General features: G+C 42.4%; 1 protein-coding gene across 2 annotated transcripts in view; it reads right to left on the bottom strand.

Moving 5' to 3' along the window:
* The window catches only part of smad3b (SMAD family member 3b), a 107,981-nt gene that overhangs the window by 11,779 nt on the left and 75,377 nt on the right, over window positions 1-20,825 (bottom strand). For both annotated transcript variants that reach the window (XM_060853043.1, XM_060853044.1), the window contains 5 exons: window positions 18,322-18,456; window positions 15,489-15,563; window positions 13,364-13,417; window positions 5,266-5,478; window positions 856-993 (listed from right to left, as the gene is read on the bottom strand). In XM_060853043.1, coding sequence (XP_060709026.1) covers window positions 856-993; window positions 5,266-5,478; window positions 13,364-13,417; window positions 15,489-15,563; window positions 18,322-18,456 — 615 coding nt within the window. The remainder of the gene's footprint in view (window positions 1-855; window positions 994-5,265; window positions 5,479-13,363; window positions 13,418-15,488; window positions 15,564-18,321; window positions 18,457-20,825) is intronic.

The following is a 20,825-nucleotide window of genomic DNA, read 5'->3' as shown; positions in this document are numbered from 1 at the left end:
ACTCTTAGGGAACCATTATTCTACTCAAAAATCATCTGAATCCAGTCTGCTGGGAATCTGTTACTCAATGGCATAAATTGTTAAACCATCTGTCTTTAAATTTAATGTCTGTTAGATTCCCCTACAGTGTGGAAACAGGCTCTTCGGCCCAACAAGTCCACACCGACCCTCCGAAGAATAACCCATCCAGACCCATTTCCCTCTGACTAATGCACCTAACACTATGGACAACTTAGCACAGCCAATTCACCTAACCTGCACATCTTTGGACTGTGGGAGGAAACCAGAGCACCTGGAGGAAACCCATGCAGACACGGGGAGAATGTGCAAACTCCACACAGACAGTCGCCCGAGGCAGGAATTGAACCTGGGTCCCTAGCACTGAGAGGCAGCACACTGAGCGACCGTGTCTGATCAGTAGTTTGCAACAGATCCATTACTGAGTGCACCAGAAACCACAAAGTGTACAGAATGTTGTGAATCCAATCTCATCACAAATTAGGGGGTAATTTGTGTCTTTGAATTACACTTGCAATAATTATTCCCTCTTGATACTCAGGGTGGTTGACCCTGGTTATGCTTTCCAGGTGATTTAACGTCACAGGCGTTTGACAAAGAACAGGCAGCTCTTGTGGCACAACAAACAGTTCCACAGCCAAATGTATGGCTGCCTTAATCAGCAAGGCTCAGTGAGGGCTACATGAACTTGTCAGATCATGTTACTAAGCAAGCAGAGATGAATAGATGACGAGGAAATACAACTAATAGAAAGTGCTCCTTTCCCCAGCTTACACCCAAAAGTTTGTTTTCTTGTTTAACAGGCAGCACCATATGAAAGCCATTCCATCGTGTTACCTGGCGGGATCTTGCAAACAGTTGCAGGGTGCCACCCGTAACGTTGGTTGCAATTCGGACTCTGGACAAAGATGGCGCTGTCACTCAGGCATTCAGCAAAGACCTCTCCCCCAATGTAGTATAGCCTGACTCCCCTGCCTGAAACGGACAGGATACATAACCATCAGCAGTCAAAAAACAAAGACAAAACACACGGTCTTTTTCATCCAGGTGAAGCAGTGTGTCCTTAAAGAACCCGACTGCAAACCGTATGGCTCTGTTCGCAAACTCAAGCTTGAAAAAACTATAATCATCAAGCATTTGGAAAGCACCAGAAAGGAATCAAAATGAGATAAGAAATAAAAACACTTTATATTGCCTGCAATTTTTAAAATAAAAATTAAGTCTTTAATGTGCCACAATGCAGGCCTTGAACTGCTGGAATGTCCTAAGTTGGAGCGTACATGTTATCTTGTTCTAAGGTAGGTAAATTCTCTCTGCCCCACAGTCAATACCTTAAATATACACTTGAAATGGGGTCAAAATCTCTACGTTGGAGTCAGAATCTCTCCTATATTTGTGAGTTCATCAGACCACAACCTGACGCATCAGATGACAACCCAGTCATTTTCATGTGAATGGACCATGCTAATGTATGTTACATACATATACCTGTACTGCATGTAAAAATTGCAAGCAGAGAAACTGACCGACGTTTGAGCATGTTGATTTAATGGATGGCTCTTGCTATTACAACAAATGTTGGGATGCTACAACTCCACAGCTACTGCAGAAAATGCTAGTGTATCCCATAATCAGATGAACTGCAAAGTGAAAAATTTGCAGTAATAGGAAAAGTTGAGGAACAGAAGTATTAAGTACCACCTGGCCATTCCCCAAGTTCGAGATAGGTATAACTTGTCACTTTTAATAATCAACTTTATGCCTTGGCCTCATGAAGTTTCAGCTACAGAATTCAAATTCTGATAATTACTAATTGATCAGCGCTGGTGAATGTGTGTTTAATAGGAAAGTTTAGTCAATTAACCGGTACAACAAATTGAAATTAAATACTACAGATGCTGGAAATGTGAAATAAAAGTTAAATGTTGGAGAAAGTGAGCAAGTCTGGCAGCATCAATGGAAAAAGAAACAGGTAATGTTTTGACTTCAGTACAACTCTTCAGAGTGCTGATGGACTAGAAACATTAACTCAGTTTCTCTCTCCACAGATGCTGCCAGACCTGCTGAGTTTCTCAGTACTTTGCATTTATTAATTGTACAAAAGCATAACTTTGTGCTTTGCAACATTATAAAATAGGAAAGATTATGAAGAATTTTCTGCCCGTCTTCAGGAGAAATTCTGCATACTACAAAATGCTTCCTCCCAGGTTGTCTCCACTCAGCACTCGTAAAATTACAAGATTTTTTTTAAAAAATCACGACGAATACTCTTTATTCTATGTTCTATAAATGCTGGCCAGAGCAAAGGTCTCTTCCCTTAATGGAACTTAGTGAAACAATCCCATGTTTAAAAGTTGGTTCCTGCAGTTGACTTTAACAAGGCGACAAACAGAAAAACTGAGCTTGCATTTACATATTAAATAGCGAGCCAGTCTGTTTGTGGAGATGTTGGTTAATGAAGAATGTTGGTGAGGAGTCCAGAAAACTCACTGTCCTTGTTCAAATATTGACTGAGAAAATTTATTTTCATTTTGGGCATATGTGGACATTGCTGCCCAGGCTGACATTTATTGCCCATCATTAGTTGCCTTGAAGATATAGTGGTGGGCCACCCTGTTGAACCACAAAGCCACTTGGTTCAGCTGAGTGGCTTGTTCGGCCACAACAAACAACAGTACAGAATCAACAACATCACAATCATAAACACTGCCTTTAAATGTAGTCAAATACCCCAAGGCTCTTCACAGAAGCATTATCAAGTTCAAAAGTATCTCAAAGAGAACAGAGGGCGAAGAGATCAGATTTTTGGGGGTAAGGGGTTGGAATTATACAACATGGAAGTTAAACAGCTGAAGGCACAGCAACCGACGATATCACTATACACAGAAGCCAGAACTGGGAGGTGCACAGATATCTCAGAAGGGCAGCTGTGCTGGAGGAGAAAGACATTTTAAAATGGAGAGATGGCTTAACCAGTAGCCAAAGTAGGTCAGCAAACAGTGGGCAAACATTACGCACCGATATTTTCTACATCTCACTGTTAGTCAGAGAATGGCTTCCATTTCTTTGAAAATCTCAATGATATTCCAGTTGCTATCATACTGGGAGATATAGAATAGTGGCAGCAATCCTTACAGACAAAAATGGAATCTGCAATACTGTTTGTGCTCTTAGCCTTTTCCACCCACCTACCTGGCTCTTGCAGGGAGATATACCCATGTATTCTGGCACCCTACCACCTCAGCCAATAGGTCATTGTTTTTGGGTACGGCTCTGGATAGCAAGTGTCAGACTGCTAACAATTGAATTCATCACAGCTGACTGCAGCCTCAACTAACACAACATTTAGGTTTCTGTTGATCACATTATGCAAATCCTTCAGGAACAGGAATGTTGGTTGATTGTATTGGCTTTCAGATCTTAAAGTGGTAATATGATGGGTTCATTCTAGCGAGCCTTTTGAATGAAAATCTCTGGTTACTCAAAACAAACTGACAATTAAACTTGGGACTGTGCCATGCATTTACCCACTGAGCTCTTAGAGTGGAACCCACTAGATCCATCTCTACATTATAGGTCATCAAGTCACAGATACACAGCACAGAAACAGACCCTTCAGTTCAACTCGTCCATGCCGACCAGATATCCTAACCTAATATAGTCCCATTCGCTAGCACTTGGCCCATATCCCTCTAAACCCTTCCTATTCATATACCAATCCAGAAGCCTTTTAAACGTTGTAATTGTACCAGCCTCCAACACTTCCTCTGATAGCTCATTTCCATACACATAATACCCTCTGTTTGGAAATGTTGCCCCTTAGCTCTCTTTTAAATTTTTCCCCTCTCACCCTAAATCTATGCTCTCTTGTTCTGGACTCCCCATCCCAGGGAAAAGACCATGGCCATTTATCCTATTCACACCCCTCATGATTTTATAAGTTCACCCCTCAGCCACTAATGCCTAGTCAGGAAACAGCCCCAGTATATTCAACCTCTCCCTACAAGGTCAAATCCTCTAACCTGGCAACAGCCTTGTAAATCTTTTCTGAACCCTTTCAAGTTTCTCAACATCCTTCTGTCTTTCATTGTAAGAATGATCATTTCAGCAGGTTACGTCTTGTTTAACTAGCGCTAACCACATAAATGTTGGCAGAATATGGTGACGAATATGATGCAAAGCAGGAACAATCCATGGGAGGTGATCTCCTTTTGCTCCAATTACAATGATCACGAGTATGGCCAGAGGCACTGCCTTACTTTAGCATGGAGCAGAGGAACAAGATTCTTCAAACGAAGAACCTCATTCTGATGAGTCATGGAATCAAAGTCAGGCTTTGATAACAATTTATAGTCTCAGAACAGTACTGGTGCAAAGCTGAAACCACAAAGTGAAGTGTGAATCCACCCTATAGCATTTCCAAGGCAACACATAAGAGTGTGTTACAAGTACAACCCACATTCATACAACTACAATCTAGCAAAACATTCCATGGAGAATGCATAACGTCTTCTACCATGATCCCAATGGTGACTGACTGTTTTTTGACCTATATCTGTTCCAGCTCTATGGACCTTTGAAATCCTTATGCTCTTCCAGTTCTGGTCTCCTGTGAGTGACCGATTTTAATCATCCACTGTTGGTGGCTGTGCCCCTTGCAGGGGTGTAATCAGACGAAATCTGACACTGAGTTGTACAAAGGGATATCAGGACAGGTGATCAAAAGTCTGATTAAAGATGTGGGTTTTACGGGAAGACTTAAAGGAAGGAATGAAAGATAGAGGGGTGAAGATGTTTAGGGAGGGAATTGCAGAGCTTAATGTTCAAGGCACAGCCACTATCGGTGGCAAGAAAAGCAATCAGGAATGTTCAGAGGTCAGAACTTGAGGAGTGCAGTAATCTCAGGAAGGCTGTAGGATGGAGGCAGTTACGGAGATAAAATGTGTGACGTCGCAGAGTTGAATTAAACAACAGGTTGAGAATTTTTAAATCCCAGTGGTGCTGGTGCAAAAGCTAATACAGGTCATTAAGCTCAGAGGGTAATGGGCCATTGGGATTTGAGTCAGAATACAGACAGCAGAGCTTTGGGATGAGCACAAATTGATGTAAGTAGATGGGAGTGATGGTTGGTCAAGGGTATGCTAGAATGAGGCATTGTCAATGTGCAACATCTAGGTGTCGAGTTTCGAGGACATCATTCTAAGGTGTATGAGGAAGAGGAATCACAATAGCGGTATGATGTATTACCAATGTGCCTTCTTGTCAGCTCCACAGCTGCATTCCTGTTCACATTCGACAGCAGCCCTAAGCAGAAGCGTTCAGAGTTTGATGGATCAGTAAAACCGTCGACAGTAAGAGAAGGCTGTGAAGCGTGGAAAGTTTCTCCCACTCGCTGGTTCAGTTCATAGTAAGCGATGGAGCACCAGAAAGCTGGCTCACAGTAGGTGACTGGCTGCAGGTCTGCAAGAGAGAAGAACAAAATAAAGGATTGTACAATGAGAGGCTACACTTGCTAGCTTTCTCCTTCCAAGCCCATTTGTTGTATCTCTACCAAATGTCTTGATGGCACCATCGATTGCACTACGATTCTCACTATCACTCACTTTCAACATCAGGAAGCTGGTACACAAATAGCACAAGATCTCAAAGTATCACTATCCGATTATTTTGAAATAGACCATTCATCCCATCCAGTCTGCAGTACAGACTTTAAATCCACAAGTTATCCAGACCAATTCCATTCTCCCTTCTACTTAATACTATTCCTATTTAGTGCAGTCAACAAATTTCCCTTCTCAGGAGTGGGCATTGATTAATGGAAGAAAGTTATACATTTGCACAACTCTTTGAAGACTTTTTTATCCCCCCTCAATCACTCCTTTAATAACATTTCACGATCACTTTAAATTTACGACTGTTCCTTACTGATCGTAGTGAACAATCCCAATGGACACTCCCTTTAACTCTCCTCAGGACCATCTGCTCCATTGAAAACATAGAAGGTGCTAGAAGCAGAGTGGTCAGCTTGAGTGTAGCAAGATCCCGCAAACAATGAAATAATTCACAAATTCACCTGTTTAATTAAGCTAGTCTGGGGTTAAATATTGTCCATGGCATTGGAGAATTCTCCTGTTCATCTTCAAAAGTGTCTCCATGGGACATTTAACACTTAAAATATCCATTTGCTACCTCATTCCACACCCCAACCACCCAGCTACACACACACACACACACACACACGGAACTCTTCCTCACTTACACATCTTGCACTAAATTCTCTTGCACACCATCCGACACACCTCACTCACTCTTTTACACCCAGTTATACACCCACACAGACACCCTCCTATAGACATGCGCCTGAAAATGTGTTGCTGGAAAAGTGCACGTCAGACAGCATCCAAGGAGCAGGAGAATCGATGTTTCGGGCATGAGCCCTTCTTCAGGAGCTCTTCTTTCGGACTCATGCCCGAAACGTTTATTCTCCTGCTCCTTAGATGCTGCCTGACCTGCTGCGCTTTTTTAGCAACACATTTTCAGCTCTGCAGTCCTCACTTTCTCCTATAGACATGCACCTCTCCACATTTCTCACTCTCACACCTCTCAATCTTGCTCTCTCAGACACCTCTCCATCTCCCTCATACACACAGACACCACAATTCAATGAAACAGCTGTTCTCCGTTGCAGAACAACTTCCTAGCAGAACAGGTGATTCCCATTTAAAGGTAAAAGCTCTTAACTCCAGAACAATGGATGCCTTTCTACAAGCTCTCCCTCCATATCGCCTCTTCAAAAAGCACAAATTCTCACTGACGTACAGGTGGGCAGGCCAACAATATCTTGAAGATGAACTACCTTCCTAACAGCATTGTGGCTGCTTCTACACCAAATGCACTATTGCAGCTCACCACCACTTTCGCAAGGGCAATTAAGGAGGGGTATTAAACACTGGCACAGCATCAATGAAGCCCATATCAATGAGAGAAAATTTTAAAAAGACAACTTTTTGCCCATTAGGACAAGGGACTGAGCTTGGCAGTAGCGAAGGTAGGGGTAGCAAACACAAGAGTCTGGAGCACATTCACACTCTCACAATCACACACTTGTTTGCACACACTCACCCAATGTCAACAAATATGTTGTCCGACAGCATTCAAAAGCAGTAAACCCAGCTGATATTTTAACCCCATCACACAGAGTCACCAATTTCTGAATAAAGAAAATTTGAGGTATGTTGTTACTGAATTGGAGATGCCGGTGTTGGACTGGAATGGGCAAAGTTAAAAATCACAACGCCAGGTTATAGTCCAACAGGTTTATTTGGAGGCACTAGCTTTCAGAGCACTGCTTCTTCATCAGGTGATTGTGGGTGAAGGAGCAGCGCTCTGAAAGCTAGTGCTTCGAAATAATCCTGTTGGACTATAACCTAGTGTTGTGTGATTTTTAACATTGTTTCTGAAGTTGGCATGGCGGCTCAGTGGTTAGCACTGCTGTTTTACAGCACCAGGGACGCAGGTTTGATTTCACCACTAGCAGCTGTGTTGCGTTTGCATGTTCTCCCCACCTTTGCGTGGGTTTCCTCTGGGTGCTCCGGTTTCCTCCCACAGTCCAAAAATGTGCAGGTTAGATGGATTGGCAATGCTAAATTGCCCCATCCAGGGATGTGTAGGCTAGGTGGATTAGCCATGGGATATGCAGGACTACAGGCATAGAGTACAGGGAGGAGCAGGTTTGGGTGGGATGCTCTTCGGAGGGTCAGTGTGGACTCAATGGGCCAAATGGCCTGCTTCCACACTGTAGGGATTCAATGATATAACACCAACTCTCTAGCTATGACACACTGCAGTGTTGCAGTACAAGCTATAAATGGTAAGGAAGAATTGTAGTTGCAAGTTACGAACAGGAAATGTAGTATTTCTGCCTAGCTTACTGAGTCATCACATTTCATTACCACATTTCCTGTTTACATTTTAAACATATACTGCACTCAGTTTTAGCACACACATGCATTCTATTTTGTGTTCTCAACCTGCCTCTCCACTCCATACTATCCCAGAGCAGCCATTCTTTAGATGGATAGCGAGCTTCAAGGGCCATACTCAATCCTGTAACTACATCCCAGTGACAGCCTCAGGATACTGATCAGGAGTTCCTCAATACAACCAGGTTATAATAGGACACAAGCATCATTGTTCTTATGATTCCTGATGAAGGGCTTATGCCCGAAATGTCGAATTTCCTATTCCTTGGATGCTGCCTAACCTGCTGTGCTTTAACCAGCAACCCATTTTCAGCACAAGCATCATTGGTAAGGTCATGCATTTATAGCCCATTCCTCATTGCCTTTAAGACGTTGGTGGTAAGCTGTCTTCTTGAACCACTGCAGTTAGGTACATGGGTACATTGGTACCCCTCATTGCTCTTTTCACTTGCAGTGATTTGATATAGCTGAGTGAAGTGCTGGACCATCTAACAGGGCTGTGGGACTGGAATCACATGTAGAGCAGAGCTACTAAGTACAGCAGATTTCCTCCCCTGAAGAAGGACAGAGAAGCAGATGGGTTTTTACAACTCATGATTGAGGAAACTAGCAGTTTATTCCAGATTAACAAATTCAATATATTTTAAATTCACCCAGCTGCCATGATAGTATTTAAATGGCACTCTGGAGGATTACTGGGTTAGTAACATTACCACTGTTCTACCATCTCCCTCTTATCTCCACTGGGACCAGCAGTACAACTGCCTGAGTGACCTCATGGTCACTCAGCTCCACAGCAAAGGCTTGTGAGTTTGGAGCAAGCCTGAGATGGAAGGACAGCAGGAATAAGGAGGTCCAAATAGGAAACAGAATTCAACAAAAGAGAGTGGTAGTCTATTTCAAACGGAACTATATCAATGTGTTGACAGCTGGATAACAAGGGATGTGCTTGAATCTAATTTAAATAACAATCACAAATACAAAACACGTTCAGCATGACATATTATTGATCAGGAGTAACAGCTAATGGGGACTGAGTGACAGGGTCTCAGGAGAACACCCAAGCTGCAAATGGTATTTCTAATACATCTGAACAATTTTGAAATACTTTTAAAATTTCTGATCCTCAGGCCGTCTCCTCACAAACAATCTCAGATCAGTTCAGGTTGGTGAGAAGGCTAGGATTCTGCACCTTAAAACGGTTTGTGGTTTGCTGCAAATGATGAAGGTTCATTAAATATCTGAACATTTAGCATCTCCATCCCACAAGGCACATGGGGAAATGGCATTTTCCATGGTAGCTTACAACTCTAAAAACTTGCCTGACAGCTAGCTCCAAAAAGTCAGACATTTAGTTCCAAGTGGAGTTCAGGTTACCCTGCTTTGCCCCACACTGCCCCCCCCTCTCTGATTCGCTGGCTGCCCATCTCACATGTCACGCAATTGCAATATTTCTACTCACTACAGCAAGAGCTAGTCACCATCTCCAGAATCCCCAGTGAACACAGATTGTTTCAAGTTGCTATACCTGCTCTTGGGAGACCCAGAGTACGAAGAGTACCCCATATGCTATAAAGCTATTATATCAGATCAATTCCATTCCTGCTCAGCCCAAAGTTAGACCGTAACTGTTTCATCTGTTCCTCAAACCCTTAGGTCATGGAAATGAGAACAATATCATCCCTAACCTCTATTCTCTCTCCAGTATTTGGGCATCGAAGTGGAAAGCTAAGATCTTCGAATATTGGATTCTATGCTCATCCAACCAGTTCAGTTGATTCGAGTGCAGTCAAAGACAGGTAAAGATCCTCTAATCCACACAACCTATTTGGCATAGTTACCAGATTTCTGTAAAATCTCAGTCTTCACTACACCCAAAATTTGGTAATCTCCTGGAAGAGACAAAAATCCAACAAAAAAGAAAACCTACAAAAATACATTTGTGACAAATACTACACAGAGATACCAAATAATAATCACCCTCCGTGAGGGAGAATCCAACCATCTCCCCTTGATATTCAATGGCATAACTACTGTTGAACCCCCCCATTATCAACTTCCTGGGGGTTATCATTGACCAGAAACTGAACCGAACCAGCATTTAAAATATGGTGGCTACAAAGGCAGGTCAGAGATTGGTCAGTCACTTCTGAACTCCTAAAAACCTTTTTACAAGGCACAAGTCAGGAATGTAGTGGACTACTCCCCACTTACCCAGATGACTGCAGCTCCAGCAACACTACAAGTTTGCCACCATCCATGACAAAGCTGTCCACTAGATTGACCTCTTTAACATTGATTTCCTTCACCACTGATGCACTATGGCAGCAATTCACCAAGGTTCTTATGACAGTACATTCCAAACCTGTCACCTCAACCACCTACAGACACCAGGGCAGCAGACATATGGAAACATCACCACCTGAAAAGGTCCCCTTCAAGTCACACAGTCCCCTGATTGGAACTCTATCAACGCTCCTCACTGTCACTTGGTCAAGATGCCGGAACTCCCTCTCTAACCATTTGCTGAACACCCACCTTTTTCAGGGCAATTATGAATGGGCAATAAATGTTGGCCTAGCCAGTGAGACACACAGAATTAATCAAAATAAAGCCAGCATTGATTGTCCACCCCTCATTGAGGGCGCCAAGACACCTTCTTGAACAGCTGTAGTCTGAGTGATGTCAAAACACCACAGTGTTGTCAGGTAGGGTGTACCACGGGTTTGACAATGTCCATCAGTCTCACTAGGGAATCAGGGGGTAAAAAATGAGGTCTGCAGATGCTGGAGATTACAGCTGAAAATGTGTTGCTGGTTAAAGCACAGCAGGTTAGGCAGCATCCAAGGAACAGGAAATTCGACGTTTCGGGCATAAGCCCTTCATCAGGAGTAAGGAAAGAATTTTATCTTAGCCTGCCTGGCACACTCTCCTCATTCCTGATGAAGGGATTATGCCCGAAACGTCGAATTTCCTGTTCCTTGGATGCTGCCTAACCTGCTGTGCTTTAACCAGCAACACATTTTCACTAGGGAATCATCCAATTCAAGCGGCTCTTCTCCAAGTGCAACACAAAGACAGTGAATGTTTGCAAGCAGAGAGCAACAATAGAGCATGTTACCAAACATCTACAGACATGTACTTTCCGGGCTGGATCAGCATAAGCAATGCCAAGTCCATAGATAGCAACCAACTCAATAAAGTCCAACAATCAAGCTGGAGTTCATGCTCATCTGTAAAGTTAGTGGAACAGCAACACAATCGAGGAACCTCCAAGCTACACACTGCTCTTTGATGACATTGTGGAGTATGAAATACGAATTTCACCATGTCAACATGCATTAGATCTTTAACTCAAATGTCAATTAAACAGACTTGGTGCATTTACATTGCTGGAAGCAGCAGTTTTCAGACAACATGCCCTGCCCAGCAGCGGTTGGTAAAATACAGGGCTGCCTTGAAACGTCTCCCTTCAGCCGCTGCTGTTCAACATCAAACAACGGTCTCTTGTTCACCGTGGGACGATGCACTGTAGCAGCATTGAGTCATGACAGGCAAACAAAGCTTAAACTGTAGGCCAGCTGCCAAAGTAAACTCTGTGACCCGGACGTGAACTTCCAACCTCTCTCGATTTTCTGGTCACTTGAAAAATACCAACTCTCAGGCATACCCTGTCAACTCATCCTGATATGAGCAAATGAAATGCACTACAAGTTGGTGCCAAGGCCACAGCTTCCAATTTCAGTCTCTGTTAGGCTGGGCAATGTCAGACAAGACAGTGTTTGTGTTGCACAATTAGAAAGATAGAAGAAATAAAGACTGACTTGTATTTCCATGTCACTTTTCAAAACCACAGGCAGAAGAAAAAGTTGTAGAGATTCTGATGTGTTTTCGGAAATGTAATTTGAGCAACGTGATCAAATTTGTACAGAGAAAGTTCCTTCTAGATCCTAACGGAGGCTTGAGGTGTCGACTGAGGGATACATTTTTAAAGATCACTCCTACTCGTCTTTAAGTAGAGCTGCTGAATATTTAAGCTTCAACTGAGTGGGTGGAGGGAGTTTCGTTTAAATATCTCATCCAAAAGACAGCACCTCAGACAGCGTACACTCCCACATTATTGCACTGGAGAACATAATTCAGACTGATGCTCTCAGTATTTGAAGTTGAAGTTGTACACAATATTCTATCTCAAAGTGAGAGAACTACTAACTGTGTCATAGCTCAGGGTTAAGCAGTTAAAGGCAAGGCCACCAATGATGGAAAAAAGAAAATTGGGATTCCATAAGAAGTCTTAACCGGAGAAGTGCAGAGGTTTCAGAGCATTATCTCAGAAAAAAAGGAGGGGCAATCCATGGCCTGAAAGGTGAGAATCTTAATACAAGGTGTTGCCAGGTTGGGATCAAGTGTAGGTCAGAAAGCAAAGAAGTGATGAGTCAATGGGACTTGTGCAAGATATGATCAATGGGTTTAGACTTCAAAGGAGGAAGGAACAAAAATGGAAAAAAATGTTAGTACCAAGATAGTGAAGTTGAAAGAAATATAATACCTTTGGCAACAGAACTGGATTTGACACTGCAGAGTTTTACTAAATTAAACACACACTTCCTTTGAAGAAAGTGTGGACTGCAGATGCTGGAAAAGCACAGCAGATCAGGCAGCATCCAAGGAACAGGAGAATCGGCGTTTTGGGTATAAGCCCTTCGTCAGGAATGAGGCTTGAGGGCCAAGGGGGCTGAGAGATAAATTGGGGGGAATGGGCCTGGGGGGTAGGTAGCTGGGAATGTGAAAGATAGATGAATTCACACTACAGGGTAAATTCATTAAGGCTGCATTCCTCATAAGCCACCTCTCTGTTCAACTTGTGGAGAAAATCAATAGTAGATTGAAGAGCTAAGTGTTTTCTCTTTGTTCTGCAAAGCAATATCTGCATCAGTCCAGGAGGACAAAGACCAAAAGCTGTCCTTCAGATCTCATCTCAGTGTGACACTGTCTAGGGCACACAAACAAGCATTTAGCCCAAATGATCTGTGCCGATGATGCTTCACATGAACTTTCTTTCACTCTTCATCTCACCAAATCATTATATCGTCCTACTCATTTCTTCTTTCAACTTTCTCTTAAATTCATCAATGTTTTTCACCTAACCAACATTCTATGGTAGTGAGGTCCACATTCTTTTCAGTCTCTTTGTAAAGTAAGTTCGCCTGATTGGATTGTGAGCAGCTATGCATTTTTGGATTTCCCCACCCATACAAATATTTTCACTACATCTATCACGTCAGACCAGGAAAACTTAATCCTTTAATCATCACGTGTTGGATTGACGAGCCCGAGGCCGATTCAGCGACAGGAGAACTTACCCAAGTTACTGTGCGTGGGCGACAAAGGGTTTGGAGATAAATCAGCTGCAGAACCTAAAGGGAGACATAGCAACAGTAAAGATCAATGCTAGCGGGCAACTGATTGCCTAAAAATATTGTTTCAGTTGATTTAAAGTATTGGAAATGCAATCTTTCTGTCTTTGGAAAGGCAATCTATAAGAGTGATTGGCTTTATTGTCTATTATTTCATATTTACATATTTAAGTTTGAAATTGAAAATAATGCCAGTGATTCAATGTATGTAATATACAAACAGTATTTTCATATTCCAGGGATTGATTAACATTATTGCTTTTGCCTGCTATCTTAGTCACCACCTCAGTCCTCTGGCTATCACTTTCCTCTAGAATCATCCTCACTCCCACTTTCTTCAATATTGATTGACCGCCTACACTCATTACCCTCTGCAATAAAATAAACTAGTTCCATTCAATTATGAATCATCACTCAATTGAGGAAATAACCACTAGCAACTAAGGAGTGGGTTGTGTGTCATTTCCATGTATTTGCTGATCTTAAAACCTTTTTAGAAAAAGGATATGATCATCATACTTTATTCTTTAATGGGTTGTGGTTATCCCTGGCAAGCCAACATTGGTGGCCCATTTCTATTTGCTGCTGGACGAAGAAGCTTGCTCAGCCATCTCAGACAGCAATGAAGAGTCAACCACATCACTATGGGTCTGGAGTCACATGCAAGCTTCACATGATAAGGCAGGAGATATCCTTCCCTAAAGAAAAGTAGTGACCCAGATGGGTAATTATAACAATCAACAATTTCACAATCCCAGTTCCAGAGATCAGCTTTCATTGCCAGACTATTTAATTAAATTAAATTTAAATTCCACATGGTATGGTACAGTAGAATTTGAATGTGTTTCTTTGCGAGAATGAGCCTGGCCCTCTGGATTGATGGTCAACAATATTACAACATATCACAGTCCTGGTCACAAAATATATCAATCTTAATACACTGGTCGAGATTTGAAATCAGCTAGCATCCCCTCACTCCAATTTCATGACTAGTGAGGGTCCATTATTGAGCTGGGGTGGAGGGTAGGTTAGTCAGTATTCCCCTTCCATTACAATATGACAATTGGGCTTTGGCAGCCTCAATTCTGGACAAAGCTGCAGCATCCTCCCACGTGGTCAATCTTAGTGAAGTAGCATAGAACGGTCTCCACATTAACAACCAATGCCCTCTAGGGTCAAACCTGCATAACTGTCCTGCAGTAATGTTCCCTGTGGGCTGGATGGGCGTGCAGTGATCTGAACATACCATGGTGTGCAAGAAACAGGACACATACAACAATGAAAACAGAGAAGGAACAAAGCCCTGGATTTAGTAGGAAGTCGAGATCCAGAAGGAACAATCAGTGGCATGGAAGGCAATGAAGGATGGAGACGTTGCCTAACCACTGACAAGTGGGTATGAGGGATGGAAAGAAGAGAGAGAGAGCGCGAGAAGAAAGAGGAAAGAAAGTGGGCGGGGGGGGGGGGGGGGGCGGAGAGAAAGAGAGGAGCCTTCAGGCATTTTGACACTGCACATGAGAAAAACAAGATTAGATTAGATTACTTACAGTGTGGAAACAGGCCTTTCGGCCCAACAGGTCCACATCAACCTGCACCCACCCAGACCCATTCCCCGACATTTACCCCTGCACCTAACACTACGGGCAATTTAGCATGGCCAATTCACCTAACCAGCATATTTTTGGACTGTGGGAAGAAACCCACGCAGACACGGGGAGAATTTGCAAACTCCACACAGTCAGTCGCCTGAGGCGGGAATTGAACCCGGGTCTCTGGCGTTGTGAGGCAGCAGTGCTAACTGCTGTGCCACAGTGCCGCCCATAGATGTAAAATAATTTTCCCTCAACCCTGCCAATGCAAGGAGCCCAATGTTTTAGGTAAAAATCTGATTTCAGAGGGAGAAACAGTGTTAAACCACAAGCTCATATTTCCTCCAATTCCAACCACACGTGAATTATGACTACAAAGTCAGCAGTTAGAATACTTGATTTGAATTGGTCAGTACACACCCACAACTCTCTTCTTAATTTGAGTCTCAGAGTTGACGTCCGACTGCCTTGTCACACATTACCTGTATCCATGCTATGATTCATCTGATGGTCACTAGTTTCTCCATCCTCACTTATGTAACCTGGAGGTGGTGTCTCTGATCAAGAGAAAAGGAAGTAGCATTTTAAACGCTTGAACAAACACACAGATCCACACTTTGAACATCAAGATTGGGCGAGATCTTATTTCAACAAGTTTCAGTTATAGAGTCATACAGCACAGAAATAGACCCTTCAGTCCAATTAGTCCATGCTGACCATATTCCCAAAGTAAACTAATCCCACCTGCCTGTGTTTGACCCATATCCCTCAATCTTTTCTATTCATGAACTTATCCAAATGTCTTTTAAATGTAGCAACTGCACCTGCATCCACCATTTCCTCTGGCAGTTCATTCCACACACCAACCACTGTGTAAAAAAACATTGCCCCTCATGTCCTTTTTAAATCTTTCTCCTCTCACCTTAAACATATGCTCCTTTAGTTTTGAATTCCCCCACCTTAACAAAAAGACCTTTGCTATTCACCTCATGATTCTATAAACCTCTATCAGGTTAGCACATGACCTTCTGCACTCCAGTGAGAGAAGTCCCAATCTACCTACCCTATTTTTATAATTCAACCTCTCCATTCCTGGTTAACACACTGGTAAATCTTTCTGAACCTGCCACACTTTAATAATATCCTTCCTATAACAGGGCAACCAGAAAACTGCATGCAGTACCCCAGAAGAGGCCTCACCAATGTCCTATACAGGCTCAACAGGATGTCCCAGTTCCTATACTCAAAAGGTCTGAGCGTGCTAAACACATTTTTGACAACCCTGTCTACCTGTGATGGAAATTTCAAAAAGTTATGTACTTGAACCCTTCAGTCTCTCTCTTCTACAACACTATCCACTTCAATAGTTTCTGCTCTTTTATCAGAAGCTCCAGCATCATCATACTGCACCTGACAATTCCAAAGTTCATCGTGACCCTATTATATTTAGACATGTGACATCCTGAAATGGTTACTTTACCACTGTCAAAGTTGGTTTACTGATGATGCATTTAATAAATTGGGTTTTATATTCCATGTTTATATACAATGAATTTGTTTAAATTATTCACATTCAGACTGAAATACGATCTGCTTTGTGCGTCATGCTTAAGCCAATTTTTAGCTCAATGCATTAGTTCAAGCAAGGTGTTCATCATGATCAAGCACTTCTCAAGCCCTGGACATCCTCTGGATTTGCGTGTCTATTTTTCATCTTAGAGACCAGTTGCCAGCATCTTATGTAAGCTAAAAACATAATCAGACGTGGAAAGAATACACTGCTTTGTACACAGTATTACGAAGACTTCTGCCACCCACTTACATTTTGTACAGTAACCATCAACTGCATGCTCATGATTACTTTCAAGTGTTATTTGCTGTTACTGAACAGAACCCTGAACTTGATATAAAAGATGGAAATGCTGATAATTTGAAGTAACAACAAAAAATAAGAGACATATATGTGAGTTTTTGAGTGGAAATCCTGTATCAGGGCAAATCTGATGCATGAATCATCAATTTAGGTTCTCAAGTGAAGAGAGGTTGAGGGGAAAGTTGTAAATTCAACAAGTAGGAAGAAAAATTGTCAAGAAGTCACTCCTCAGTGAGGTAATGTAGACATCAGACATTGTTAACTGGTGAGGAAAAGGAGTGAGGAGGATATATTGGAACACAGTGCTCCTTTGATGCCTTGTTCACATAGAATTATAATCTTTAAATGTTGGCTCAGTACTCAGTCCAGGTTGTGCAATAGCTGTCATAGATCTAATTTGTTACTTGTTGATTCATTCTGACCAACAAGTAAGTTGGCCATTTGCAACTCCTTTGCCCCTTCCATAGATATTGACTATTGGTGGGCTCCATGGTGACTGGTCACAGCCCAGCCATTTCTCATGTAGCAATTATCTCAGTGTCGCTGGATCGTAATCAGGAACAGTAAACCTCAACTATTTCGGTTCTCTCAGCTCAATTGTAGAGATTAAGCCACTTCTAGGACCAGACAACTCTGCATAGGTCAGGAACTGAACCCGGAACCTTAGACATTGAATGGCTACCACAGTTAGCTATTATGACAGTAGCTTGGTATACTTAACTCCCAGTTAGTCTGGATTTTCATGCAATCACCAACTTACAAATACAACACACATTACAGTTAAAAATGGACAGTGGTGAAAAATATTAGGCAGCTTCTTGCAGTATGGAGAGAATCAAAATTAAGGCTCCCTGTGATGTGTATTTACAAGCACCTCTGGACAGTGGAGCTTGGTCTAAGAAAAATATCATTCACCATATCAGAAAATACAGAACTTGAAAACTCTCAGCATAGAATAAATAAGCATCTTTTCTGTAGATTTTCAGGCTTACACATCAAAAGTTGAGATAACGGTGAGTGATGACCCCATTTTCTTTGCAGTCATACCTTAGATTAGAACACCAGCCCCAGTCTTGAAAGAAATGCTGCACCTCTTTTAACACTAAGTTTAAAAGACTCACCAAAAGCTGTAGTGCACCACAACAGCTGTGTTCCTTTTATCAATTTATCACAGAGAGAGATTTTAAAAACATTCACAAACTGTAGGCAATATCAAATATCCCATGCAAGTGCACAGCCGCTGCTTCACGTACTGTAATGTGTTGCAATCTGATAACAAGCTAAAAAGGTAAAGTTCTTCATATTCTGCTCCAAAACTGAGCCAATTATTTTCCTCTGTATTTATATTTTTTTCTGCCAAAGGAATAATTTCCATTTCTAATGTCGCAAATAACAGGAAAAAATAATTTACCAGAAATATTTTGTTAAGCACCATTTAGTACCTGGTATATAGTTGCTCTGTGGTTCGATACCTGCTGGGAAGTTTGTGTTCTCTGGGATGGAATGTGTGTAGTCATCCAAGGGTGGGAATTCAGAGGGCACCTCGGTGTGCCTTGGCACAAGAACAGGAGGCAAAACTGTGAAAAAAAATACACAAACAATAGAAAGGACTCTATCTTCTTTATATCTGAGGCCAACACCTCAACGTCTCTAAAGTCATGTTCGTTCCAGTCTCTACTAGGGCGTTCCAGTGACATGTGGGTGTAAGTTTGGCAAATCCTCATCTCAGTCATAATATTTTGGTTTAAGACCCTACTTCAAAACCTGAGTCATGGTATTGAGACTGGTGCAATACCGAGGCGAGTACTTAAAGTACCGCCCCACCAATTTGAAGGGCTGTCTCTTCAAGTAAATGTTTAAGGTCAATTGAAGCTATTTACAAAAGCAGGCGATTATTAATTAAATGGCATTCGAAATTACATTCAAAATAAGCATTGCTAAACTTACGGCACTAAGAGAATTAGGGGATATGGGGATTGTGCTGGAAGGTGGGATTGAGGCAAGTGGTTGGAAAAGCAGACCCCAAAAGGGCAGATTGCCCCATTCTGCTCCTATTTCATCTGCTCCTTGCATTATTTGTAGAACTTTGTTATGTGTACCCTGGTTAATACAGTTACCAACCCAACTTCAGCGAGTGCTCTTGAAAATAAATATGGGTAACCAGAGGGTCATGATAAGGGACTTTACAAATTATTTCTGCACATTATTTCTTCATTTCTTTCCTGCTCCATTCTTCAACCCCATATAAGGGTAGTCGGCATCAACCCAGTCCACACGGCAGATTGTCTGTGCATTACTATCTTTGTTCTGAGATATAACCACTTGTGGTTTTATAGTTTGTAATCATGTTGCCTGATCTTCACCCAACCATCTAAACTCAGTTTATCAATACAAGTGAGGTTGGTTAATGACCGAAAGGAAAGACTAAATTGACTGGAGCAAAGCAGTTATAGAGGAGTGGCCTGTAAAATTATGAAAGAATTCAAATACAACAGAGATAAATAGGATATTTCCATTTGGGGCAGATTCCAAAACCAGGAGGTTATAAAGCATTTTAACACGTAGAACAACAGTGGCAGGTATTTCTGGATATTATGCAGAAGGTGCAGGATCAGTTCATTCCCAAGAAGAAGAAAGATCCTAAGGGGATGCAGGGGCGGCTGTGGCTGACGAGGCAAGTTAAGGACTGTATAAAGATCAAAGAGAAGACATATAACATAGCAAAGATGAGCGGGAAGCCGGAGGACTGGGAAACATTTAAAGAGCAACAGAGGATAACTAAAAAGGCAATATGTGGAGAAAAATTGAGGTACGAAGGCAAACTGGCCAAAAATATAAAGGAGGATAGTAAAAGCTCTCTTATGTATGTGAAAATAAAAAAAAGGCTAAGACTAAAATTCGGCCCTTGAAGACAGAAACTTGCTTGACGTAGCTGACGTTCCTGACTCTTACACTTGCAAGAAGTGTGTTCAGCTGCAGCTCTTGTTTGACCACATGACGGCTCTGGAGCTACAGATGGACTCACTGTGGATCATCTGCGATGCTGAGGTGGTCGTGGATAGCACATAGACTGAACTGGTCACGCCGCAGATTAGACTTGTTGAGGGAGTCAGTGAATGGGTGACCAAGGGACAGAAAAATAAAAGAGTAGGAAGGCAGTGCAGGTGTCCCCTGCGGTCATCTCCCTCCAAAACGGGTATACTGTTTTGGATACTGTTGGGGGAGATGGGGCAGCAATTGCCAAGATCATAGCACCATGACAGGCACTGCTGTTCAGGAGGGCGGGTAAAAGACTCATAGGGCCATAATCATAGGGGATTCTATTGTGTTCTGTGGTTCTGTTCTGTTTTGGGGCTGAAAACGGGACTCCCGGATGGTATGTTGACATCCCTGACCCGAGTACCTGGGAGGCATCAATTGGCTGCACAGCATTCTGAAAGGGGAGGGTGAACAACCAATTGTCTTGGTGCATATAGGCACCAACGATATAAGTAAAAAACGAGATGAGGTCCTGAAAGATGAATCAAAGGTAGCGATCTCAGGAGCTACAAGCTAGCCAGTGGAGAAACGAAAAAATAGGCAGGATAAACACCTAGGTTGAGGGATGGTGTAGGAGGGAAGGGTTCAGATTTGTTGGACATTTGGACCGGTTCTGGGGAAGGTAGGACTACTACAAAATGGACGGTCTACATCTGAACTGGACTGGAATCAATGTCCTTGGGGAGGTTTTTGCTACTGCTGTCGGGGAGGTTTTAAACTAATGTGGCAGGGGGCTGGAACCAGCGGAGAAGACTATTAGACAGCGAGGTGGAAACTGGAGACTGTAAGAATCATGAAGATAACATTAATAAGGGGAAGAGTAGGCAAAGAGCAGATGAACACAAAATAACTGGTGGCCTGAAGTGCATCTACTTTAATGCAAGGAGTATAGTGTGTAAGGCAGACG

The sequence above is a fragment of the Hemiscyllium ocellatum genome, chromosome 39, assembly GCF_020745735.1.
Source record: "Hemiscyllium ocellatum isolate sHemOce1 chromosome 39, sHemOce1.pat.X.cur, whole genome shotgun sequence".
NCBI classification, from domain to species: domain Eukaryota; kingdom Metazoa; phylum Chordata; class Chondrichthyes; order Orectolobiformes; family Hemiscylliidae; genus Hemiscyllium; species Hemiscyllium ocellatum.
This window is presented reverse-complemented; position numbering and strand designations above follow the sequence as displayed.